The 24,039-nt window shown below is 48.7% G+C and overlaps 1 protein-coding gene across 1 annotated transcript; it reads left to right on the top strand.

Moving 5' to 3' along the window:
• The first annotated feature begins 253 nt into the window (after positions 1-253).
• On the top strand, positions 254-23,441 carry LOC124467286 (solute carrier family 45 member 4). The gene is made up of 9 exons (XM_047019520.1): positions 254-412; positions 2,326-2,436; positions 8,693-9,538; positions 16,199-16,387; positions 18,483-18,662; positions 18,873-20,005; positions 20,142-20,241; positions 20,545-20,756; positions 20,877-23,441. Exons 3-9 carry the CDS (start codon positions 9,277-9,279, stop codon positions 21,258-21,260), a joined length of 2,460 nt encoding a protein of 819 aa, XP_046875476.1. The 5' UTR covers positions 254-412; positions 2,326-2,436; positions 8,693-9,276; the 3' UTR covers positions 21,261-23,441.
• Positions 23,442-24,039: the final 598 nt, after the last annotated feature.

Here is a 24,039-nt window from a genome sequence, read left to right as displayed (position 1 = left end):
AGTTCAGAACTTCACATCGTTAGAGACCTGTAGAAAAACAACCGGCCTCAAGACTGCTCCGCCCCTTTCTATCTCCCCGTGAGCTGCCATACGGTAGCCTATTGCATATGCAAAGCAACGTGAGGGACGCCCACCAGGCTTTTCCCCTTTAAAACCACTAAACCCCGCCCGTTTATGTAAATCACACACACCCGTCAGCGGAAGCGAGTGGACGGCTTATTTCCGACAGATATTCCTTTAAAGGGGTATTAAAGCACTGGCCGTTCTGCAAGAGGTCCCGGTGGAACCAGTCTATGCACCAAAACAAAAAATATCGAGCTCGGTACTGAGCGAGGGGGCGGTAAATAGATATTGCAATAATAACAATCCCCTACAAATGGTTGTCTTCCTTCGTAGAGGCAACAGCAGATGGGTAAGTAAGGTGCATGTTTTAAACGATGTCATTGTAATTACAGTTACACTATCTTTCCACCGTATTTTTTTTTTTTTTTCGGCGTCTGTGGAGAAACGGCGCATCTCAGATCTGAACGCTCTGCCTCTGCGGCTCTACTAATGGTGATGCGGCTATTATTGAATGTCTCCCCTCGATACTGCGCTCAGTATAAAGATTCATGAGTAATGCGTAGGGAAGCATTCCGTTACGAAGGCGTATGTATTTTCCTCTTGCTTGACTCTCGCGTTTGTGAGACAAGCGAGATGGTCAACAACACCGTAGTGTCTGTCACCAGTGTTCTGTACACGGCTGTGGTGCACAGCACCAGTGAGACAGGTTTTCTTGCACGTCAAGTTTCAGAGGGAAAAACGCTGTTTATCGGAGTAAAGGAATGTGTTAAAAAAAGCAACAAATGTTCTGTTGGCAAAGTTCTCACAGGTGCTTGTTGAGTCTGACGTGAAGGGGTTTCACTGTTTGGGTAGAAAAACAACAACATAGTACCAAGCTTTATCGGAAATGTAAAACTTAAAAGTACCCTAGTCATTCATTCTAAATGACATCAGTAGAGTCGACTTAGGTTTATTCAGTGTTTCCAGGTTTTTCTCATACTTCATCAGCTGGTTAAAGTTTTAAAAAGGAATGTGTCATTACCAAGCATCGAGTATACCTATTATTTATTTATTTTTATTTTTAAAATAATAGTGGGATTTTTGTAGGATTGCATCTGTGCTGTTCCACTGACTTGGTGCTATTTTGATGAGAAAGAACTATGGTTAAAGATACATTCAGCGGTGCCGCTCATCTCCGCGATCGTACAATGATTGTATCCTAGAAAGACTGTATTTCTCAGTCGGTATGTCACCGGCCCTTTCTAGCGTATCTATTTCAGCTCTGCGCTCCAGTGGTCCACGAGCCGTTTTTTGCCTGTGAATGTCGCTGACGCTCGCACTGATGTTCCAGCCAAAAGGGCAGGTTGCATAATTAGACGAATTACCGACTGGCTCGTGCATTGGTCTGAGCGGAACCCCTTTGAATTCATATATTCAATAATCCTGATAGCTATTCATAGAAAATGCTAAGCCGTGTTGTTGGTTATTTTCCACCCAAATTCCCGGTAGAATGGGCAGTGCCAGTGAGACAGACCGAGTATACTCGAACTTAAACAGCGAGTTTAACATCCTATTCCAGTGAAACATATAGGCCTAATCAATTATATCCAACAATTTATCTAAACCTTTTACGTATTTAGGCGGCTCATCCACCGAAATAAAAACTGTCAGAAATGTTATATGTTCTTAATGCGTCGTTCGGCCCCGTGAATCGGCCCACTTGACAGGAGCTGGTCCTACAGGACAGAGTTCCGGGGCACAATAATTCGTATTTGTCCATTAATTTCGCTGCCCTGGTTCTTTATGTAAGCCGTATTTTAGGCAGTGCCCCGTGACTGACAGGCTAGCAGACCAGTGTGTTAGAACGCGTAGCTGCCGCTCTGGCGCCGTGCCGGTATTTTCGCCCTGCTCCCTGTTTTCACGGTGTACCGGACAAGATCTAAAAGTCTAAAACCCTGTTGTACACCACAGAATTCTAGAACTCTGTGGTACATCACTAGTCTTGAATTGTGTGGTACATCAATAAATCTAAAATACAGTTTTACATCACTGGAGGTAGTACTACACAGTACCATGCCACACAGGCTTCAGTGTGTGTGTGTTTGTTGTTATGTAGGTGTGTGTAAGGGTGCGTGTATGTGTATGAAGGCTATATATGTGTGTTTTTATGCGTATGTATGTTTGTGTGTGAATATATGTTTTTGTGTGCGTGTACGTGTGTGTATAAGTGTGTGTGTATAAGTGTGTGTGTTGACCTCGGCTCTGTTTGTCTGTCCTTCTCAGGTGCCTGCTAGACAGCTGCAGTGTTTCCGCGGGAATACGAGTTCAGTGTTGTCACGACAACGGCTGTCAAACAGAGTCTCAGGACATTTATGAAGCTTTCAAGGCCTTTTGGTAATTGTACACAGACACCCACACAAACCTACACCCTCATATACCTACACACACACATCTACACACACCTACACACAAACACAGACATAGTACACGCCCACACATACTCCTAGACAAACGCACACAAATTCACACAGACAAACCCAACCTGACACAGACACACACACACACACACACACACGCAAGCCCCTGCTGACTAGGTGGTGGTGGAGAGGTTGTGGTCTGGATCTCTGCTGAAGTGAAACCAGCAACTTCCCATCAGGACTATTGATGCAGAGATCATTCTGCAGCTGAGTCAGCATACAAACACACACACGCACACGCTTACATACACTTAATACACTTACACACACACTTACACACACACACATACACCCACACACACATACATACACTTACACACGTACACACACCCACACACACACGTACACACACACACACACTTACACACATACACACACTCACTCACACCCACACACACACAAACATACTCATGTTTACAGTGTTCTGTCTGGCTGCGCCCAGATGACCAGACTGGAATCAAGCCTTACAAGGGTTCAGCTGGACACACACACACACACACACACACACTACATATAACCCTTTGACCTGAGGGGAACCTGTATCCTGGAGACAGGTTGTTCTTTCTTAGTACAGGCCATGGACAACTAGTTCTCACATGCTCACTGTGTCTGTGTGTAGGTGTGTGTGTACAGAAATGTGTGGGTTTGCCTCCCCAAGTCTATTTGTATCCTCAGCAACTTTAGTCAATAGAAGTCCTTATCTCAGCTTCTTCTCACCAAGAAAACTCTTCTGAGGACAACACGCGCACACACACACACACACACACACACACACACACACACACACACACACACACACACACACACACACACACACACAGATACATCTACACACACATAGGTCTAGATAGGATAAACACACACAGATAGGTCTGTGTGTGTGTGACCCTGTGTGAGTGTGTGCGTGTAGTTGTATAAATGTGTGAATGTGTGAATGTGTGTGAGCGTGTGGGTGCGGCATGTGTGTGTGGCATGTGTGTGCACGTGTCTGTGTGTCAGTCTGTTTGTGTGGTGTGTATGTGTGTATGTGTAGTGTGTATAAGTGTGTGTGTGTGTGGGGGGGGGGGGGGGTGTCAGGTGACAGTGCTGTTGAAGAGCTCAGAGAACCTGACCAGGCTCCTGCAGGGGAGGTCAGCAGACAATACCACTGCCTAGCAACTGTCTGGGAGGCATTATGGGCTGCTGTGTTGTGCTGGTGTCTGTTTTGTGCTGGTGTCAGGTGTGGTGCAGTGTTGTGGTATCATGGGGTGTTGTACAGCGTTGTGATATTGTGTTGATTTGACATGACATGACTGCAGCTATGCTTTGCTCAGCACATGACACATGAACAGACATTTCGCTCCTCCCCTGCATGTTATTCTGGTTTAGTATTGGTAAAAAAAAATCGAATAAATAGCACACACATTCGACCAAAGTAACCCACAGATGGGGATTTGAACCTGGAACCTCTTGGTATGCGGTAAAAAAAAAGAACTCTGAGCTATACCCATCCCCATGCTCTACTATTGAGCTGTGTGTGTGCGTGCATGCGTGTGTGTGTGTGCGTGTGTGTGTGTTTGTGCATTGCTGTCTGTATTGTTGTGTTTCCTAGTTAGTGCAGAGGCTACAGGTTTGCATTGCAAAACAGAACAGTGGCGGGGCATAGTCAGGCACGTCATGTTTGTGCATGTATTCATCCTGAATTGAAGTCAAGGTTATGGTTATATAAGGTTGTATGTGGTTAAACACAGCTCAGTAGCTCACGATAGGCCCTGTATAAAACAGTTACCAAGTAAGTCTATATTAAATGAATACACACAGTTTAAATCATTTGTATTCATAAATAATAATGTTACTAATCAACTAGGCCCTCCTGGTTGGCTGCACATACACACTAGCAACAAGTATATTGTTTTTTTTAATCACAGGCTAGCGTTATACTGATTTCATGATTTGGCATTTTGTTAGCTAGCTAACTATCGTAGTTTGTTAGGCTAACAGATATGGAGTGATACTGAATAGTATAAAGATAGTCTGCCACCATATGATCCAGATTGCTTGTTTTGAGCTACCAATTTTATAAATGGTGATTTATGGTTACACATGGTCATGTATGGTTACACTCCACAGAACCATCATATAGATCCTGTGTGTAGAAGCAACAATCTCTCCAGCTCACCTGCTGACATGATTTGAATTGAATTCATATGTGCAGTTTCATTTTACAGTCCCTGCAGTCTCTCTCACTCTCTCTTCCTAGCGTTCTCTCTTTCTTTCTATCTCTCTCTCCCTGTCTCTCTCTCCCTCTCTCTATCACTCTCTCCCTGTTTCTCTCTTTTGTGAAGGATGTCTGTTATTTACGGAACTTCAGGTACCCCCCCCCCCCATACATTTGTAACTTGACCCCTCCCACAAGCACTGGGCCATGGCAGTCCCCTTCATCCTGCCCCCCCTCCTGCCCCCCCTCCTGCCCCCCCTCCTGTCCCCCCTCCTGCCCCCTCTCCCTCAACATGCAAAAGGTCACCTTAGGTTACTTAGCTAGGATGTTTTAAGAGACAGTTAAACCATGAATTCTGTGTGTTTGTGCTTTCATGTGAATATATGCATGCCTGTGTGTGTATATTTGCATGTGTGTGTGCCCATGTATGTTTGTGTATTTGTGTGTTCATCGGTGTATGTATATTGTTTGTGTGTGTGTGTCAGAAGTGCAGTGTTGACAGTTTAGATGTCCTGACTAGAGAAGCTAACATCATGGAATTAGGACAACCAAACATGTGCTAAATATAAGACCAGGGATGATAGCCCATAATAGTCCTGTAAGCTGGCTGTCACCTCGCCACAGCAACAAGGAACAGGTCACACACTAAAACACACACACACAAGCACACAATCACTCACCCACACACGTACAGTACTGGTCAAAAGTTTGGACACATTTTCCCAAACTTTTGGAACGATACTACTACCACGATATGGCCAATAGGATAAAGGCACAGCTCAGTGCACAGACACCAGCTTGTTGAACCTCTCCTTCCAAAATGATGGGCATTCAAATAAGAGTTGGTTCCTACTTTGTTTTTATAACCGCAGTCACTGTTCTTAAAAGGCTTCCCAACAATAAAGGCTTTCTATTCCATTTCGAATAGACATTAAAACATTGATGTGAGATTTGCTTCCATTCAGCCACAAGAGCATTAGGGAGGTTGGGCAATGATGTTGGCTGATTAGTCCTGGTAGAATTGATCCCGAATGTGTTTGATGGTGTTCAAACTAGTTCAGGGAGCTGTGAAGGCCAGTCAAATCGTTTTTCTTTTTTGTATGTACTTTACTTTGTGCCTTGGGAGCGTTATCAAGCTGAAACAGGAAAGGGCCTTCCCCAAACTCTGGCCGCAAAATTTGAACCACAGAATTGTCTAGAATGACATCTGCTCAGCATGCATAATTCCACCAATATCACTCTACCAGCCACCAAGGTCTGGACCAATGACAACATCCCACAGCCCCGAAAGAGATACAGACATCGTTGTCAATTCTAAGAACAAGGGTGGCAAAGCCACCTGTGGTAATAGTAGGGGCATATCACTTCTCTCTGTTGCTGTTCAGGGTCCGGCTGTGGTCGTCCTTCAGAGGCTAGTGAGCAACATCACTGGTTTAGTGCTGCCTGAATTGCAGTGTGGATTTAAGAAGAACAGGAGCATGATGGATGATCTTCACAACCCGGCAACTTCCGCCAAAGTGCCAAGAGCAACATCTCCTGGTAATGGTCTTAGTCGACCTCTCCGGTGCGTTTGACGCTGTGCAAAGCACTCTATTGGATGTGTTCCTTGGCTTTGGCTGTTCCGATTCGTTAACGTCCTCCGCCAGTTCCACGATGGGCTGACTGCTCGGTTGGCCACAGGCGGACACGAATCGTGGAGTCCTTCCTTGTACGCACTGGGGTGAGGCAGGGGTGTGTGTTAGCACCGGTGTTCTTTAACGTCTCCCTGCTGTGTGTCACCAAGCGCCTCCACAGCCAGACTGGACACAGCAGTGGTGTCGCCGTGGACCTCGGACTAAATGGGCAACGTCTTTGACGTTAGGAGGCCCCACCCGCCGTCTGGAGTCTGTAGAGAGCGGGTTCCGGAGCTGCGAGATGTAGCCACGTTAGCTAGCTGTGTGCGTTCCAGTTGTAGGAGTGTTGCGAGCTACAGCAGCCACATCAGCAGTGTCGACCTCGGTTTGGCAGCTGATCTCAGTACACATCAAGCAAGCACACCTCACAATGTACCCAGAAATGTGGTTGCGATATAATAACAACGACTGTAACCTGGTACCACCACACTGCCTCCTGCCCTCCCTCCCCCAGCCCAGTCCAAAGTTAGCTCTGTCGTCCCGAAGCCCCCCTGCCATGTAATCCATATCTACTCTATATGGGTCAGCACGCACGCACACACACTCACATACACACACACTCTCACACGTATACACTCACACACGCACAGAGTCACACACATACACTCACATTCACGCACAAATGCACACATGCTTCCTGTGTGAGAATTTCAATTAACGCTTTTTAGTGTTTTCCCACATCAAGTCTTCAACATCTTGCATTTTGCTACACATTTACTAGGGGTGGGAATCTTTTGGTACCTCACTATTCAATTCGATTCTTGGGGTCACGAATTGATTCAAAATCGATTCACGATTTCTACAAGATAAAACAAAAAACGATTTTTGAAAGTTCTGAATCGATGTGAATCGCTAGAAGACTGAATCGCGATTCGAATGTGAATCGACTTTTTCCCCCACCCCTAATATTTACCTTCATAATCCTACCGGATAGACTGGTGCAGTATAGACCTGCCACATACAGATACTAGAAGATACTATGAGGGATGGGTGTAGCTCAGTGGTAGAGCATTTGATTGCAGATCAAGAGGTTGCAGGTACAAATTCCCCATGTATGTTATTTTTGTGTAAGAGCATCTGCTTAAATAATGCACTGTTACAGTCAGATGAACTCTGTGTGACCGGGGCCTGCCTGCCTGCCTGCCTGCCTGCCTGCCTGTCTGCCTGTCTGCCTGTCTGCTTGTCTGTTCTTGAACACAGGAGTTTATGTGGCCTCATTCTGCAATATCAGGTTTGGTTCTAGTTTAGGCTGTTTCCACTGACCGCTGAATAGCGTTAACATGCATCATTTGTGTGTGTATGTGTGTGTGCGCACTGTGTGTGTTTGTATTACAAGGGCTACAAATACATTCAGAGGACCAACACGTCTTAATTTGTTTCTAACCTTGAACTTTAAGGCATCTGTCTTCTCCTCACCCTTTCTGCCTTCCCTTATCCTCCCTCTTCTCCTACTCCATCCTCCATCCTCCCTTCCTACTCCCTTTCCTTCCTCCTTCCTCTTCCCTCCTTCCTACTCCCCTTCCTTCCCTTCCTCCTCCGTCCTCGCTTCATTCTGGAGATAACTGTAGCGGCTCTCCTCTCTCTCTCCTCCTCCTCTGTGTGCTGTAAATAGGTTATATTGTGGTTAGGAAGGAACTGTCCTTCTGTGTGTGAGTGTAAATGTGAGTGTGTTTGTGTGTAGCTGGAAGTGTGTGTGTATGTGGAGGTGTGTCTGTGTGTGAAGGTGGAGTTGTGTAGGTGTGTGTAAGTGTGTGTGTGTGTGTGTGTGTGTGTGTGTGTGTGTGCTCACTTGTTGGATCTTAGTGTGTGTCAGGTTGATGGGGGTTCTAAACTGGGGTTTGGTATGTGAACTTGTGGGTTGTAATATCTCTGTGAACCAGACTAAACAAATAAACACAGACACACACACACACACATTCACACTCACACACACACACACACACACACACACATGCATTCAAACTCACACACACACACACACACACACACATTTTTTTAAGATCATGAAAGCCAGCCAGCTTGCAAGGAAGCTTCTAAAAAGTACGTTCATGTTCAGGATCAGGATGGAACAGAGAACTGGAGCTGTGTGTGTATGTGTGTGGTTTGTGTGTAGGAGGGTTTGTGTGTAGGAGTGTGTGTGTACCGGAGGTTGCTAACAATCTGTCTTTTTGTTTCCCCTATGTTCTACCAATGGCATCGCCCCGTCTTTCCTGTGCTGACCAATGGCGTTGTTCCGTCTCTTCTGCTCTGACCAATGACGTCGCTCCATCTCTTCTGCCCTGACCAATGGGTGACGTGTTCAGACTGATCAGCCAATCAATGGGGATTCTCCGAGGAGCTCCTTCCTGCGTGGCCCGTGTCCCCCCTCCCCTCCGCCTCCTGCCCTCCCCCCTGCCCTCCCCCCTAACCTCCCCTCTGCCCTCCCCCAACATGAAACTGTGGCTGACTGAATGGCCATTAATATGGATTTTTACCTCATCTAGACTGTAAATCACATGACAACACACGCACACACCTGTGTTGTACCAAATCAACCTGCCCCTGTTGGGTGGAGACACACAACACACTCCCACACACACCGACTCTTTTCACACACTCTCATCACTCCCACACACACACTCACATCACTCCCACACACACACACTCTTTCTCACACTCCCACACGCACCTGGAATGTACCCGTAGCCTCTGAGAGGCCGTCTTTGTTTCCGGAAGAATCCAGAAGGCTCGGATCGCCGTGTCGACAGCAACACAGGTCCATATTTGATATTTGATATTTATTTTTTGCTACCTGGTGACCTGGTGACCTTCCTCGTCGCCGCGGGAACCAGCTGGGAGGAGACGCGTGCCATTGGCGTGTCATTGGCGTGTTGTCCCACACGGGTGCATGCCGGCCGCTATGGCGCCCCAGAACACAGAGACTGAGAGCATGGTGGTGCCGCGGGGGCTGGGGGGAGGGCACGGCCCGGCGGGGGGGAAGGGGGGAGGCAGGGGGGAGGCGGGAGAGACCACGGAGGAGTGCGTGAGCGAGGGCTCCATAGACCGCATCCCTCTCAGACAGTGGGTCATGCACGGAGCCGTGATGTTCGGGAGAGAGTTCTGCTACGCCATGGAGACCGCCTTGGTGACACCTGTCCTGCTGCAAATAGGTGAGACGCACACGCACACACATGCACTGTCACGGCCACAGCCGTGCCCCCCTGTCGTTGTTGGTTTTGCCCTGTCCTAGTGTTTCCCTGTCATGGTCTTCACCTGTGTCTCATTCTCGTTAGTGTCATTGTCCTCACCTGTGTCTCGTTCTCGTTAGTGTCATTGTCTTCACCTGTGTCTCGTTCTCGTTAATGTGATTGTCTTCACCTGTGTCTCGTTCTCGTTAATGTGATTGTCTTCACCTGTGTCTCGTTCTCGTTAGTGTCATTGTCTTCACCTGTGTCTCGTTCTCGTTAATGTCATTGTCTTCACCTGTGTCTCGTTCTCGTTAGTGTCATTGTCTTCACCTGTGTCTCGTTCTCGTTAGTGTCATTGTCTTCACCTGTGTTTCGTTCTCGTTAGTGTCATTGTCTTCACCTGTGTCTCGTTCTCGTTAGCGTCACTGTGTCCACCTGTGTGTCGTTTGGTTCTGTGTATTTGGGTTTCTGTTTTGTGTCCAGTCTTTGACTTGTCATTGCGACGACCTGTCCGTGTGAGTACCCTAGCTGTTTTCCTTTTTTTCACAATAAATCCTCTGTTCACGCCATGCCTCGCAACCCTCCTGCGTTTGGGTCCTACCCCTCCACACACCCTGACATGCACACTGTGCGTCATCTGTGGTATTGTGTATCCTATAGTCTGTACCACTACCCTTACATGAATCATCGGCCCCCTCCTATAAGCTTTCCTAGCTTCTTTGGCGGACACTTTCACTCTACCCAATTGGTCTTGTACCCCAACTGTATTATTATTGTAATATTTGAAGTGGTATTGTGAATAAATCAAATCAAAATCAAATCACACACATACATACCCACACATATTTGGTACTGTCAGGCCTGCACAACCAGTTGATAGAGGAGAATGCAGAAAGGAGAGAGGAGGGGTGGAGAGGAGGGAGTGCGGGTGGAGGAGAGGGAAGAGAGAGAGGAGGGGAGAGAGGGAGCAAGGGTGGGAGAGAAAGACAACTTTGACTCAGCTATAACCTTGTTTACAAATCTAGGATCATCTCTCTCCCTCTCCCTGTTATCCCTCTCTCTCTCTCTTTCTCACTCTCTCTCCCCTTTCTCTTTCCTTCTGCTCAGAGAAGTTATGGGTACTGATCATCAGTGTTGTATGCAACACAGTTTGACAGAAATACTTTTGTATACACCTGTGATATTGTTTACTTGTGTTGCGGTGTTGAGAGCAGATGGGTTTTGACTCTCAGGGGACAAATAGCTCCCAGCGTTTTATTTCAGCCTTGGTCTCTATCTGGATGACCGGGCTAGGTAGCTGGCTGGGTGATTGACTGGCTGGATGACTGGCTGGCTGGTTGTCTTGGTGTCTGACACACTCACCCTCACCTCTGGAGTGCATCAGTGAGTCTCAGGAAGTGATGCAGTAATCCCAGAGTGCTAATCCCTTTGATTACGTAAACCAGTGGTCAAGGTTACCATTGCTAATCTGGATGAGGTCTCTCTCCTCCCTCTCATCTCATCTCTCCTCTCATCTCTCTTCTCCTCTCCTCTCCTTCCCTCCAGGTTTCACAGTATGGTGTTTGGAAAGTCAGCAGGAATTTCTTGTGATGATTGTCTGTGTCTGTGTGTGTGTGTGTGTCTGTGTGGGTGTCTATTTGTAGTTCAACGATTGCGTAATAGCTGCAGCAGGATCATGGTTATTTATTCATCAACGTCATCATGTTTCATACACACACACACACACACACCCACATGAAACCACCCCCCACACACACACACACACACACACACGCACACACACATCACTCAACAACAATGGAACACCCTGTACCACACTCCTGTAACCTGCCAAGTACACATTGCACTGTGTGCAAAATACGTCACACACACACACACACACACAGCTGTATAGACTTGTGTGTTTCTGCAACATGATGAGGTCATGACAAGGAGATGCTAGGAATGGAACAATAGCACAAAATGTGTTTGTGTGTGCGTGTGTGTGTGTTAAAAAAGTGCAGGTATGGCAGGAATGCCACAGGAGAATGAATGAGTCGGCACATAGCTCTGTTAATCTGGGAGGATGTTTGGGGGATGACATCAACACACACACGGCTGATCATGAGATCAGGGTGTGGTTTAGAGTAAACATGGACAGGTTCCAACAATGTTAGTATGTGTGTGTGTGTGTGTGTGTGTGTGAAGGCTATTTATGAATCATAATGTAATTCTATTACATAGACCAATATCAGTGTTTTTTTTTACATCATATCTGTACAGTTGTCTATCTGCCTCCCTGTCTGTCCATCAGTCTATCTGTCTGTCACAAGGGACATCTGGTGTCATCTCCATGGTTACGTCATTCCTAGAGGTCAGCTTTTCCATATGGCTTTGGAGCAAAGCGTGCTGCAGCACACCAAACAGAAGTCAAATCTATACTGCTATAGAAGACACACACACACACTCACAGACAAACAATAACGCACAAACACACATACATACCCCCTGGCCAGCTATTAGTGAGTCTATGAGGGTAAACAGGTCACACAGGACCGTCATCGATCTGCCTGCTGACAGGAAGCTCCCTCCCACGGGACAGGAAGTGGTCCTGCAGGAGGAACGCTGATAGGTCAGTCACTCCTGGAAGCCTGGCCTGCCGCTGTCACTCACAGCAGTGTGTCTCCGAGAGAAACCACAGAGCAGATGGTGGACACACACACACACACATCAATATTTACACACATGCACGCGCATGTACACACACATATAGACATGCATGCACATTCACGCGTGCACACACAAAACACACGCAAACACACACATAGTCACACACGCCCACCTACAAATGCACACATACACACCTACACACCTACACACACACTCTCCTACACTTCCACATGTGCTCGTCGGCAGTGTTGCGTAACACTGCAGTAGTCACCAGCTAGCTAATGTAGTTCTGGGATAGGGACGGATGAGAGGAGAGGAAGGGACGAGCGAATGAGGAGAGGAAGAGCGATGAAGAGAGGAGAAGGAGGAGAGAGTGGAGGGAACTACAAGGTAGAGGTTGGAGAAAGTGTGTGTGTGCATTCATATGTATGGGAGTGGTGTACGTGTGTGTGTATGTGCGTGTGTGTGTGTACGTGTATGTGTGTTTGGCATTCATGCAGTTCTAATAGTGTCCTGCAGGGGTTGGATGTAAAGCCAGCTGGTTGCCGCATAAAAAAATCTCCCCTAACACTGGGAACCAATCAGAGACCACCTCTTACACTCAGTCTCCCTTCCTCCCTCTCTCTCTCTCTCTTTCTCTACCTCTCTCTCTCTACCTCTCTCTCTCCATTCCTCTAACGCCCCCTCTCTCTCTTTCTTTCCATTTTCTCGATTTTAATCCAATTAGACACTTTACAAATGACCTTCTTTGCCCACCTTGCATTTATGCAACTGTGTGTGTGTGTGAGTGTGTGAGTGTGTGTGTAACCTTTTACTGCTGGAAAGGCTGTGATTCATTCTGACCCCTTCCTTTCACTCTCCTGTACGACACATCCATCACCCTATTTCATCCGGTCACCTTCCCGTACACATTCTCTTCACCCTCCCTCCCTCCCTCCCTCCCTCCCTCTCCCCCCCCCCTCTCTTCTGTCCCGCTCTTTCTTTATCTTTTAGTTCTCTCTCTCTCTCTCTCTCTCTCTCTCTCTCTCTCTCTCTCTGTCTCTCTCTCTCTCTCTCTCTCTCTCTCTCTCTCTCTCTCTCTCTCTCTCTCTCTCTCTCTCCTCTCTCTCTCTCTCTCTCTCTCTCTCTCTCTGGGAGGGAGGGAGGGAGGGAAGGAAGAGAGGGGCTACTACAGCTCACCGCAGGCCTCCCCTGTGTGACACTCTCACCTTTCACACCCTGTCTTGGCAGATTTTCCTGTAGTCATGTGGAGGGCCTCCACCAGGGAGGGGGGAAGGAGGGATGGAGGAAGGGTGGAAGGGAAAAAGAGAGGGGGGGAGGGAGAGAGAGAGATGGGAGAATGGCAGAGGGAAGGATAGATGGAGGGAGAATGAGGGATGGAGGGAAGAGGAGGGATGTGTGTATGTGAGTGTGTGTATGTATGTATGTATGTGTGAGAGTGTGAAATGTGTGAATGCATGTAGATGAGTATTGTATGTGTGTGTATGGGTCTGGATATGTATGTGTGTGAGTGTGAGAGAGAGAGAAGTCTGGTGTGTGTGTATGTGTGTATCACAGAGAGCTAGTCTGTTGTAGCTTCCTGGTAGAACAGCTCTCAGTATTGTTCCCTCTCAGGAACCCGCTGGGAACGGACCAGAACAGTCTTTACCAGAACCTGACTTCCTGTACCAGAACCTCACTTCCTGTTGGCTTGTTTACCTCCTCACAAACACATTCACATTCAGCTATTTGTTTGTGTTTTCCTTCTCTGTGTGTGTGTGTGTCTGTGTGTGTGTTTGTAGGTGAGTGATAACATACCCTGGGGCAGGTCATGTGACTGTGATAGGAGACAGGAAGTTGTAGTAGGAGACAGGAAGTTGTAGTAGGAGACAGGAAGTTGTGTCGTTGTTGGAAGCTTGGTGGCAGCTGGATTCCCAAGACCTCAGGTCACGATGCTGACCAGACTGTGACCTGAATCTCACATGGAGAAGGGAGAGATGCGGGGGATGGAGAAGGATAGACGGATGGAAAGTTAGCGTGAGACAGATGGAGAGATAGAGAGGGAGAGAGAAAGAGTAAGAGATAGTGAGGAGAGAGATGGAGTGACAGTGCCCCTGCCACGATGTCACACATGTTCTCGGCTGTGACAGAACAGACTAACGCCAAATAGGTCAAATTAGTAAATAAATCAAGTCTTTCACAAGTCACCATGTGCATTATCAGACGGACCCAGTCACCTCCCAGGCCCAAAAACTAGGATCAAGATCTGAAGGATCTGACAGATCGACTGATTACCCACGAGCCTTTGCATACTTTTGAAAGCTCATGGGCCCAGCTTCGGCTAACTGGATGCATTAAGGTAGAGCCTCCAAGTGAACTTACGTCTACAGGGTTGGTGGTCATCATGTTGAGAAGGAGTTGAGTGTAGAACAGAGGGTCGGGTCACTGCTGGTGAACTACCGTGACGTGATCACAGTGTCGTTTCAACCTTCACATGCCGACCCTGGTGCCAACAGGGATGCTGTTTAGGGAGGGTAATCCTTGTTTGTCAACGGTGGAGCTTAAAGATTTACTCAGGTGTGTGTGTGTGTGAGAGAGTGTGTGTGTGTCACCGTGACCTGTACAGGTCTGTATGAAAACGTATGACCCTGAGCCTTGTCATGTCTTTTTCACACACACTCACCCCCGACACACACACACTCACCCCCGACACACACTCACCCACGACACGCACACACACATGAGCTTTGTTGCCACTGCAAGTCTTTTTCAAGGAGCCAGAAGGTTGCTTCAGACCACTGTCTGCGGCGTTTCCACCAAAGGAACTAGCCAGAGATAGGATACAGGTGAAAAGTTATACGGGACGCACTTTGTTGACATATTAATTGAAAACTATTTGTCTGTTGCTGCAGGGACTCGACCAATCAGAAATAATCAGTGCTGCAAGGCCCAACTTTCCTGTATTTTGGAAAGTACCACCCCCCTAGCAAACTTAATGGTTCCTGCTTTTTGGTTCCCAGAACTCAATTTAGACTCTGGTTCCAGCAGTGGAAACGTGGCTTTGCACACACACACACGCACACACACACACACACACGCACACACACACACACACACACACACATGCACACACACCCACACGAGATGCATCACATGTACACACAAACAATCAATCTTATCATGATGTTCTTACCCGATTGTACAATATGTGTGTATGTGTGCGTGTGTGTGTAGTGGTTGTGGTTTTAGAATGCAGGTCAGGGCTGTTTTGGCTGCTGAGGATGTGATTGAGCACCGAGTGTTAGGAAACATTGTTTGCCTGAGTGTGTGTATGATGGAATTGTTTTGTGTTTGTGTGTGTTTGAGGGATGAAAGCTTGAGCTTATTCTTATCCCCATTTTACCTCAACTTCTCTGATCCTGGTTTCATACACACACACACACACACACACACACACACACACAGGCACACACACTTTGTAGTGACTGTTGCAGTAACTCTCTCTATGTTCCTGAACAATGAGAGTTGTTGTAGCACTAGTGGACTTGGGTCTGGCCTGACTGAGAGAGAGGGGGTGCCAGATTGAGAGAGAAGAGAGGGATGGAGAGAGAAGGGGAGAGGGAGAGAGGGAGAGAGGGAGGGAGGGTAAAGGAGGCAGAGGGAAGTCGTTTAGGTGAGGAGGTTTCCTGAACAGTGTGTCCAGTAACTCTGGACTGTGTCCCAATCTGCTCTGAGCTGGTCTGGGATTAGATTACACTGTCTACCACTGGGCCATGTCACATGGACCCCACACACACAGAACCACACACATGACCATACACACACCACCACCACCAAACAAACACATAACCACACACACAGACACATCTAACCACACGTACACACACATACAAACAGACACATGTTAAGAACTCTTTGTTATGTTAGTCAAACCTGCCGGCCCAGAGCTATATGTTTACAGTATCAGCCTTCTCTGATTGATGTGTCTCTCTGTACGTGTGTGTGTGTGTGCAGGTCTTCCAGAGCAGTACTACAGCCTGACCTGGTTCCTGAGCCCCATCCTGGGTCTGATTTTCACGCCTCTGATTGGCTCGGCCAGCGACCGCTGCACGTTACGCTGGGGGCGGAGACGGCCCTTCATCCTGGCGCTCTGCGTGGGTGTGCTGCTGGGCGTCGCCCTCTTCCTCAACGGCTCTCTCATTGGTCAGTATTTCCCCAGAAAACGAGCTCTGCATCCTCTGGACTGGTCTTTGATTGGTGTGTCCGAGCACCAGTGACCTCTGATAGGCTAGTATGAATATTAGGGCTTTGCGATTGGTAGACGGTTGTCTCCGGGTGGTCTCTGATTGGTGTTAGTGCGTGTATGTCTGTAATAGTGAGTGTGTGTGTGTGGTTGTGTGTGACTGGCTTGACCTGTAGGGCGAGAATGCAGATGGCTAATCTGGGGTTTAGGAATCCCTAATGATTGTTTCCAACACAGTTTTCTGTCAGGAAACAGAAATACAACAATGTAGACAATTAGGTCACAAATCAACTGTCAGCAATCTATTCCTGTAGAAGTACCAAAGAAGACCTGACACTTTAGCTAGGCACAAGAATCTCTGCTTCGCCAGATAGTCTTGATCAGGCAGGCATGGCTTGCCTTGCCTGCTATAAAACTGAAAGAAAAGGCAGTAAAACCATCACATTTGAAATCGCTTGAAATCACTTGAAACCCTAACCCTAACTCTAGCACACAAGCAAACTGAAAACCTGACGCAGACACTTAACGAGACACAGGTGCAGGCAGCCACAGGGTACCCAGCAGTTACACCACCCTGGACGTTAGAAAACCTACTTGATCACATTGATGCAGGATCTCAGGCCAATACACCCCCCCCCACACACACACACACACACACCATGCCGGGAGGGAGGAAGGGGGGGAGAAAGAGTGAGGGAAGAGTGAAAAAGAGAGAGAGTGACAGAGAGAGAGAGAGTGAGAGAGAGGGAGAGAGAGGGAGGGAGTCATCAATAACAAGCAGCTGCTGGACAAGGGGCATGGCCTGTGTGTGTGTGTATCAGTGGGCATGAACTTGTGTGTGAATGTGAAAGTAGTATATCTGGGAATGGTGAGTGTGTGTGCTGAGGTTGGTCCAGTGTGTGTGTGTGTGTGTGTGTGTGTGTGTGTGTGTGTGTGTGTGTGTGTGTGTGTGTGTGTGTGTGTGTGTGTGTGTGTGTGTGTGTGTGTGAGAGCCCTGCCAGTCCAGGGACCACATGGGAAAGCACCAGCAGTTCGTTCACAGGGAACAGCTTCCTGTTGTGCCCGCTGTGGCACCTTTCTCAGCCTATCACAATCCACTTCCTGTCTCCGACGTGAGCTAGCACTGTGGCGTCTCTATTGTCAGGAAGAAAGGCTTACGACGCGCGCGCACACGCGTGCACACACGCGCACACACAGGTTCATGCCCGCTGACTCCACTGTTTAGTCAGCTTCTCACTTTGTGCCCTCCGTTGTTGATTGGCTATTATGTGTTGTTTCCTGCATGAGAAAAATACTGGTGAATAATGACCTGTATTTGGTGGTGAGAAGCGAGCAGACAGACAGACAGAGAGAGAGAGAGAGAGAGAGAGAGAGAGAGAGAGAGAGAGGAGGAGAGGGGGAAGGAGAGGGGGTGTTGTGGGCAGAGGGGTAGGAAAGAGACGAGGAGAGGAGGGAGGGGAGGGAGGGAAGGGGAGAGGGAGAGAGGGGGAGATGGGGGAGAGAAAGAGGGGGAGGACAGGGGAGCGTAGGAGAGGGGAAGGAGAGAGTGGGGGAAAGAGCAGTTGGGAAGGGGAGAAAGAGGTGGGGTGGACAGGGAGAGAGGGGAGGGAAAGGAGAGGGGGAAGGAGAGGGAAAGAGAGAGGGTAGAGTGGGGTGGGAGAGGAAAGGATTTTATGTGTCAGAGTTTCTCAGCTGGCTGGCCTAGTTTAGGTCTAACTAAAACAGCTACAGGGTAAAAATGCGTATGTGTAGAACCAGTTCAAACGAAAGTCAAAGCTCAGACAATGCCCAAGGTTACTCGCAATGCAAAGTATTGTGGGACATAGGCATTGACCTAGGCCATGTAGTGGTTGCGTGTGTGTGTGTACTCTTGTTTGTGTGCTTGCATGTGTCCCAGAAGGGTGAGTCACTAATCAGGTATTGATCAGGGTCTATTGACTCCCAACAATCAATATCTGTACTGCTGTTCTCTGAGAGAGTGTGTGTGCGTGTGTGTGTTCACTGCTAAATTACATCATTGCTGTAACCTGGACTGTCTCTCCCACAATGCACCAGGGCTGGCCATTGGAGACGTGCCAAACAACCAGCCAATCGGCATCGTGTTAACAGTTCTGGGCGTGGTGGTGCTGGACTTCTGTGCCGACGCCACGGAGGGACCAATCAGAGCCTACCTTCTAGACGTGGCTGACACAGAGGAACAGGACATGGCTCTGAACATCCACGCCTTCTCCTCTGGTACACACACACACACACTTACACACACCTACAAATACACACACACACCTACACACACACCTTCATACACACTCAAACAAAAACACACGCACTCACAGTCACATGCATTTACTTCAGCAACATCGACATCGTGAATCCATTACAACCCATTATGCACTTGGCGACAAACGTTCAAACTGACTCTGTGGATGTGCACGTGTGTGTCCCCAGGTCTGGGTGGAGCAGTGGGTTATGCACTGGGCGGCCTGGATTGGACGCACACCTTCCTAGGCTCCGCCTTCAAATCCCAGGAACAAATCCTCTTCTTCTTCGCCGCCATCCTGTTCTCCGTCTCCGTGGCGTTGCACCTGGTGAGCATCGAGGAGCAGCAGTACAGCCCCCAGAACGACCGATTGGACGAGGAATCCGCCGAGCCCGCCCACCCCTCCCCGGAAGCCAACGGGCTGCTGGCAGGCCCCTCTCCCCGGCAGAGTGTCGACGGGGACCCCTACGACCCCCTGGGACGCTTCACGGTGGACAAGGACGACTGCGGCTCGGAGCGCAACCTCGCCATGCACTTCCTGGACGTGGAGCTGGTCCGTAGCCGGAGCGACTCCGTGCTGGCCATGGCCGACGCTTCCCTGGAGCAGCAGGAGTTGTTCCTGCACCATATCGAGCCGTCCATCTTCTCCGAGCGCCTGTCGTCCTATCACGGCTCGCCACCTCGCCGCCGAAGCAGCGCCGGCAGTGAGGACTACCTGCGCTCAAAGGTGTCGCGCCTGTCGGCCTTCCTGCAGGAGCTGGAGCGCGATGGCGAGGAGACGCTGCTCAACAACCAGCTCAACGAGACGCTGGCGCCGCACGGGCGCACCGTCGCCAACGGCAACGCCGCCGCCGCCGGTGCGCGCCTCAAGGCCTCACGCGCCGCCCACAACAACAACGCCGCCGCCTCCGCCGCCGCCTCGGCGCGCCGCCGCCACACCTTCTACCGCCAGCCCTCGTGCACGTTCTCCTACTACGGCCGCGTGGGCGCTCACCGTTATCGCTACCGCCGCGCCAACGCCGCCCTGCTCATCAAGTCGTCGCGGAGCATGAACGACCTGTACGAGGTGCCGGCTCGCCAGCGGCGGAAGCAGCAGCGGGCGCGCCACCCGAGCGGCAACACGGTGTCGAGCGGCGACACGGAGAGCGAGGAGGAGGAGGTGGAGACCACGGTGAAGCTGCTGTGGATGTCCATGCTGAAGATGCCCCCGGAGCTGTGGCGGCTGTGCGTGTGCCACCTGCTCACCTGGTTCGCCGTCATCGCCGAGGCGGTGTTTTACACCGACTTCATGGGGCAGGTCATCTACCACGGGGACCCCACGGTAGGGTAGACGCGCTGCGAACACACGCGCACATAAGCTCTGAGCACACACAAACTCTGTACACACGCGCACCTGGTTTATGTTACAAACATAAATCTAAACCATAGTAACCATGTCACCACCCCCCCCCCCCCAGGCTCCTGCTAACTCCACAGATCTGCAGAACTACAACATAGGGGTCCAGATGGGGTGCTGGGGACTGGTTATCTACGCTATGACTGCTGCTGCCTGCTCTGGTATACACACACACACAGCTATAGACACACACCTACCCACTCACACACACGTACACACTCTGGCACACACACGTACACCAACACACACTCACACACACCCAGCTACAAACACATCTACACACACACATCCAGGTTAAATAATTGATGTACTAGCAGTTATTCTAAAAAGGATACGGTCTGCACACACATCCACACACAGTAGATATTATTAAAGCTAACTAGCTACCTAGCTAACTGGGAACTGCATGTGACTTTGGATGAAAGCGTGTGCTGTAAACGAAACCTCCCCTTGTCTTCCCACAGCCATGCTCCAGAAGTACCTGGACAACTTTGACCTCAGCATAAAGATCATCTACATCCTGGGCACGCTCGGCTTCTCCATAGGAACCGCCGTCATGGCGATGTTCCCCAACGTGTACGTCGCCATGGTGATGATCAGCAGCATGGGCATCATCTCCATGTCTAACTCCTACTGCCCTTACGCCCTGCTGGGCCAGTACCACGAGATCAAGGAGGTGAGCACACACACGCACGCACACAAATCAACTCCTACCGCCCCTATGCCTTGCCGGGCCAGTACCACGAGACTGAGGGAGACGTTCCACACACACTAACCTCCTCCTCTCCTCCCCCAGTACATCCACCACAGCCCAGGGAACTCCCGGAGGGGCTTTGGCATCGACTGTGCCATCCTGTCCTGCCAGGTGTACATCTCCCAGATCCTGGTGGCGTCTGCTCTGGGCGCCATGGTGGAGGCCGTGGGCAGCGTGCGCGTCATCCCCATGGTGGCCTCCGGGGGCTCCTTCCTGGGGTTCCTCACTTCCTGCTTCCTGGTCATCTACCCCGGGCAGGGCGGTGAGGGGGAGGCGTCCAAGGCGGAGCAAAAGGCCCTGACCGCGCCCCTTGGCAACGGGGGTTCCGGTAACGACGTGACGGAGAAGCCGAGCGTTCTGAAGCTGACGAAGAAGGGCGTGGCTAAAACCACCACTTGCCGGCTGGAGTGTGAGTCCACGCTCTGATTGGACGAGACAATGAGGCCGGATGGATCTGCTGTTGATTACCAAGGCAACGGCAGACACGTTCCCACAACAATGGGGATAACTGACCTTCAGCTACCACAAGACAATGCATAATGGGAGTTATAGTTCTCTCAGAGACTTGAAAGGACCGGGATTTCAAAATGTTTTAAACCGAATGTGGTTTGCAAAATGTGTGTCCTTGGATCTTCAATAACCCAGGGTCAGTTTGTACATCTAGGTCAGTTTGTCAACTTGGGTCAGTTATCAACCTGGGTTAGTCGTTAACCTTAGTGAGTTTATCCTAGGTCAGTTTTAACCCAGGAGTTCATCCCGGGACACTTTAAACTTGGGTTGCTTGTTAACCCAGGTGAGTTAATCCTGGGTCAATTTTAATTTAGGAGTTTATCATGGGTCAGTTTCAACCTGGGCTAGATTGGGTCTCAGGATGAAAGCTGTCTCTCTCTCAGGGCCACCAGGGGGCGCCAGAGGGCCGCTTGCCTGGACAGGACACTTCAGGGGCGAACACTCTACACACACACTTCTATATCAACATACACTCACACACTCCTGTGCACACACACACACGCATACTCTCACAAACTCTCACAAGCGCACATACCCACGCACGCATGTACACAAACAAACCTGCGCATACTTTTCTGACTTCCAAACCTGGGTCAAGATAATGGAATACACAGTCAAATATATAAATTGATGAATATTTTACTTCAAAAAAGTTACAATCATTTCAAAATATTGACAAATTCAGCTCTTCCTTTTGAATGATGATGTTGAGTTTACTATTTAGTGAGAGCCTTCTCTATGTCGACTTCAATGTTTAGGGAAGGAAACATTGTAATCACCAAAAGTATAATTGATATATGGTTGTTCCTTTGCGGACTGACATACACTTGTCCATTGCTCCTGTCGCTATAAGCCTACAGAGTTGATGGGTTTTGCTCTATTGTGTAGTACAGATAGGATGTCAACACAGAACCGGCGAAAAGTATTGGTGTAAAGTCTACGTCATACAAGTATATGGGGCATGTGTACAGTTTACACGGTAAACGATACGGTGCATGTGTAAAGTTTACGTTGTAAAACAAATAGTATATGTGTCAAGTCCACACAGGAACGCATACACGGCGGGTGTAAGGTTGACATTGTAAAGTATACCAGGTGTTTGGAGAGGGCATTACTACTGGTGCAGACACTTTATCTCGATGTTACAACAATAATCTCAATGCTGCAGAGGAGAGGAGGATAGCTAACCAAACGAAGGGGGGAGATGGAGGAAGCCGGACGTGGACTTGAAAGCTTCTCCTTTCTTATCTTGTGTCGTCTTTTAAAAATGTTCTCCTCTTATGTTGCTGCACAATGTGAGTTCATGGTGATGAGGATGCCAGTGAAGATTAGAACGTTACGGTTGGAAATGACTGTTGGTCATACCGATTGCCTGATTTTCGAGAGGAGGTGAGAGAAGAAGGGAGAGAGGGGGAGGTATAGGAGGGCCAGGGAGGTGAGGTGTGTGTGTGTGTGTGTGGGGGGGGGGGGCGCATCCACACACCGCCCTCCCACATACCTACAGCACTTAGGCAGAACTTGAAGCTGTGCAGGGATACATGGTTTTATTTTCCACCCACATAGAATCTCTGTTCTATTTTTCTAACTGAATGAGAGTATGATTAATATGTAGAAAGATCATTTCACAGGTTGTCAGTTTACATACTATACACCTGTTGCATTGTTTAAATAGGTATGTGCTGGGTTAGCTTAGCCTAGCCTAGCTGTGTGCTGAGGTTAGCTTAGCTGTGTTTCTGGGTTAGTCTAAGGCCGGAGTGTTTGCTGGGTAAGGGGTTGTAGCCAGCCAGTCTGTTACATTAAATCTATGTTGAGGAGGGCGCTTTTACTTGTTGACCTTCTGTGCCAGGCCAGGGTCTAGTTATGACTGCTTATGGGTGGTTAGAGCTGGTCAAAGCTGTTGGCACTATTGTTGTTCCAGCTGTGTAGGTCTATGCCATAAGAGAGATTTGAGTGTGTGTTAGACCTTAAACAATAATCTGAGATCTTTCCAGAACATCTGAAGGAGTTTAACCAAACTACAAAGTGAGTGCAAAATGAAAGATTTTTGTCAAATCAAGACGCTGCAATAATTCTACTGTTCTGCCTCAGTTGGGGGTGGGGGTCATGTAAGGGGGGATTGGGCAGGGTTTACGGCTCAGCTATGGGGGGTGGGTGATTAGGGGCAGGAGGTGGGGTGGTTTGGGGTGGGTGGTGTTGAGGGTGGGAGGGCTTTTCCAAAGCATGGCTGGATATGTGAGTATCCATGTTTCTGAAAACCATGTACTTGTAGCTCAAGCAAAAGCAGTGGTTTGGTTTGAGTCAAGAACCAGGCCTTGAATACTTGAAGTGTGACTTGAAGTGTTTCTCAAGATGCGAAGAAGCATCTGAGTGGTTTGTCCCAAAACTCTTGTCGTCGACTTCGGAATGTTGAGCCAGCGTGGCCTCCGCTCAGCATGCTGGGAGATGCAGTTCCTTTGATTCCATCAGGTGACCAAGTTAAGTGGTGAATGTAAAGCTGTTGTTGTTGTTGTTATTGTTTGAAGAGGAGGTCTGAGGTGGCACAGAACTTGCACATACAAAGTTGAAAACAGAATCATCTTGAAAACAGAAAAAGAAAAATCGAAACTGTGGATATTTATTTTTTTGGAGCTCTTTCTCGTTAAAAAGATACTTAAGCTTTATTTAAAGAATATGTAGATACAAAGAGATATATTTA

This window comes from Hypomesus transpacificus, chromosome 4 (assembly GCF_021917145.1).
Source record: "Hypomesus transpacificus isolate Combined female chromosome 4, fHypTra1, whole genome shotgun sequence".
Classification (NCBI taxonomy): domain Eukaryota; kingdom Metazoa; phylum Chordata; class Actinopteri; order Osmeriformes; family Osmeridae; genus Hypomesus; species Hypomesus transpacificus.
This window is presented reverse-complemented; position numbering and strand designations above follow the sequence as displayed.

Bases quoted from the DNA above. Each gene is read 5' to 3' on its own strand.
- LOC124467286 (XM_047019520.1), top strand. From the start codon at position 9,277: ATGCCGGCCGCTATGGCGCCCCAGAACACAGAGACTGAGAGCATGGTG. The intron at 9,539-16,198 runs GTGAGACGCACA...GTGTGTGTGCAG, and splicing joins ACCTGTCCTGCTGCAAATAG to GTCTTCCAGAGCAGTACTAC. The intron at 20,006-20,141 runs GTAGGGTAGACG...CCCCCCCCCCAG, and splicing joins TCTACCACGGGGACCCCACG to GCTCCTGCTAACTCCACAGA.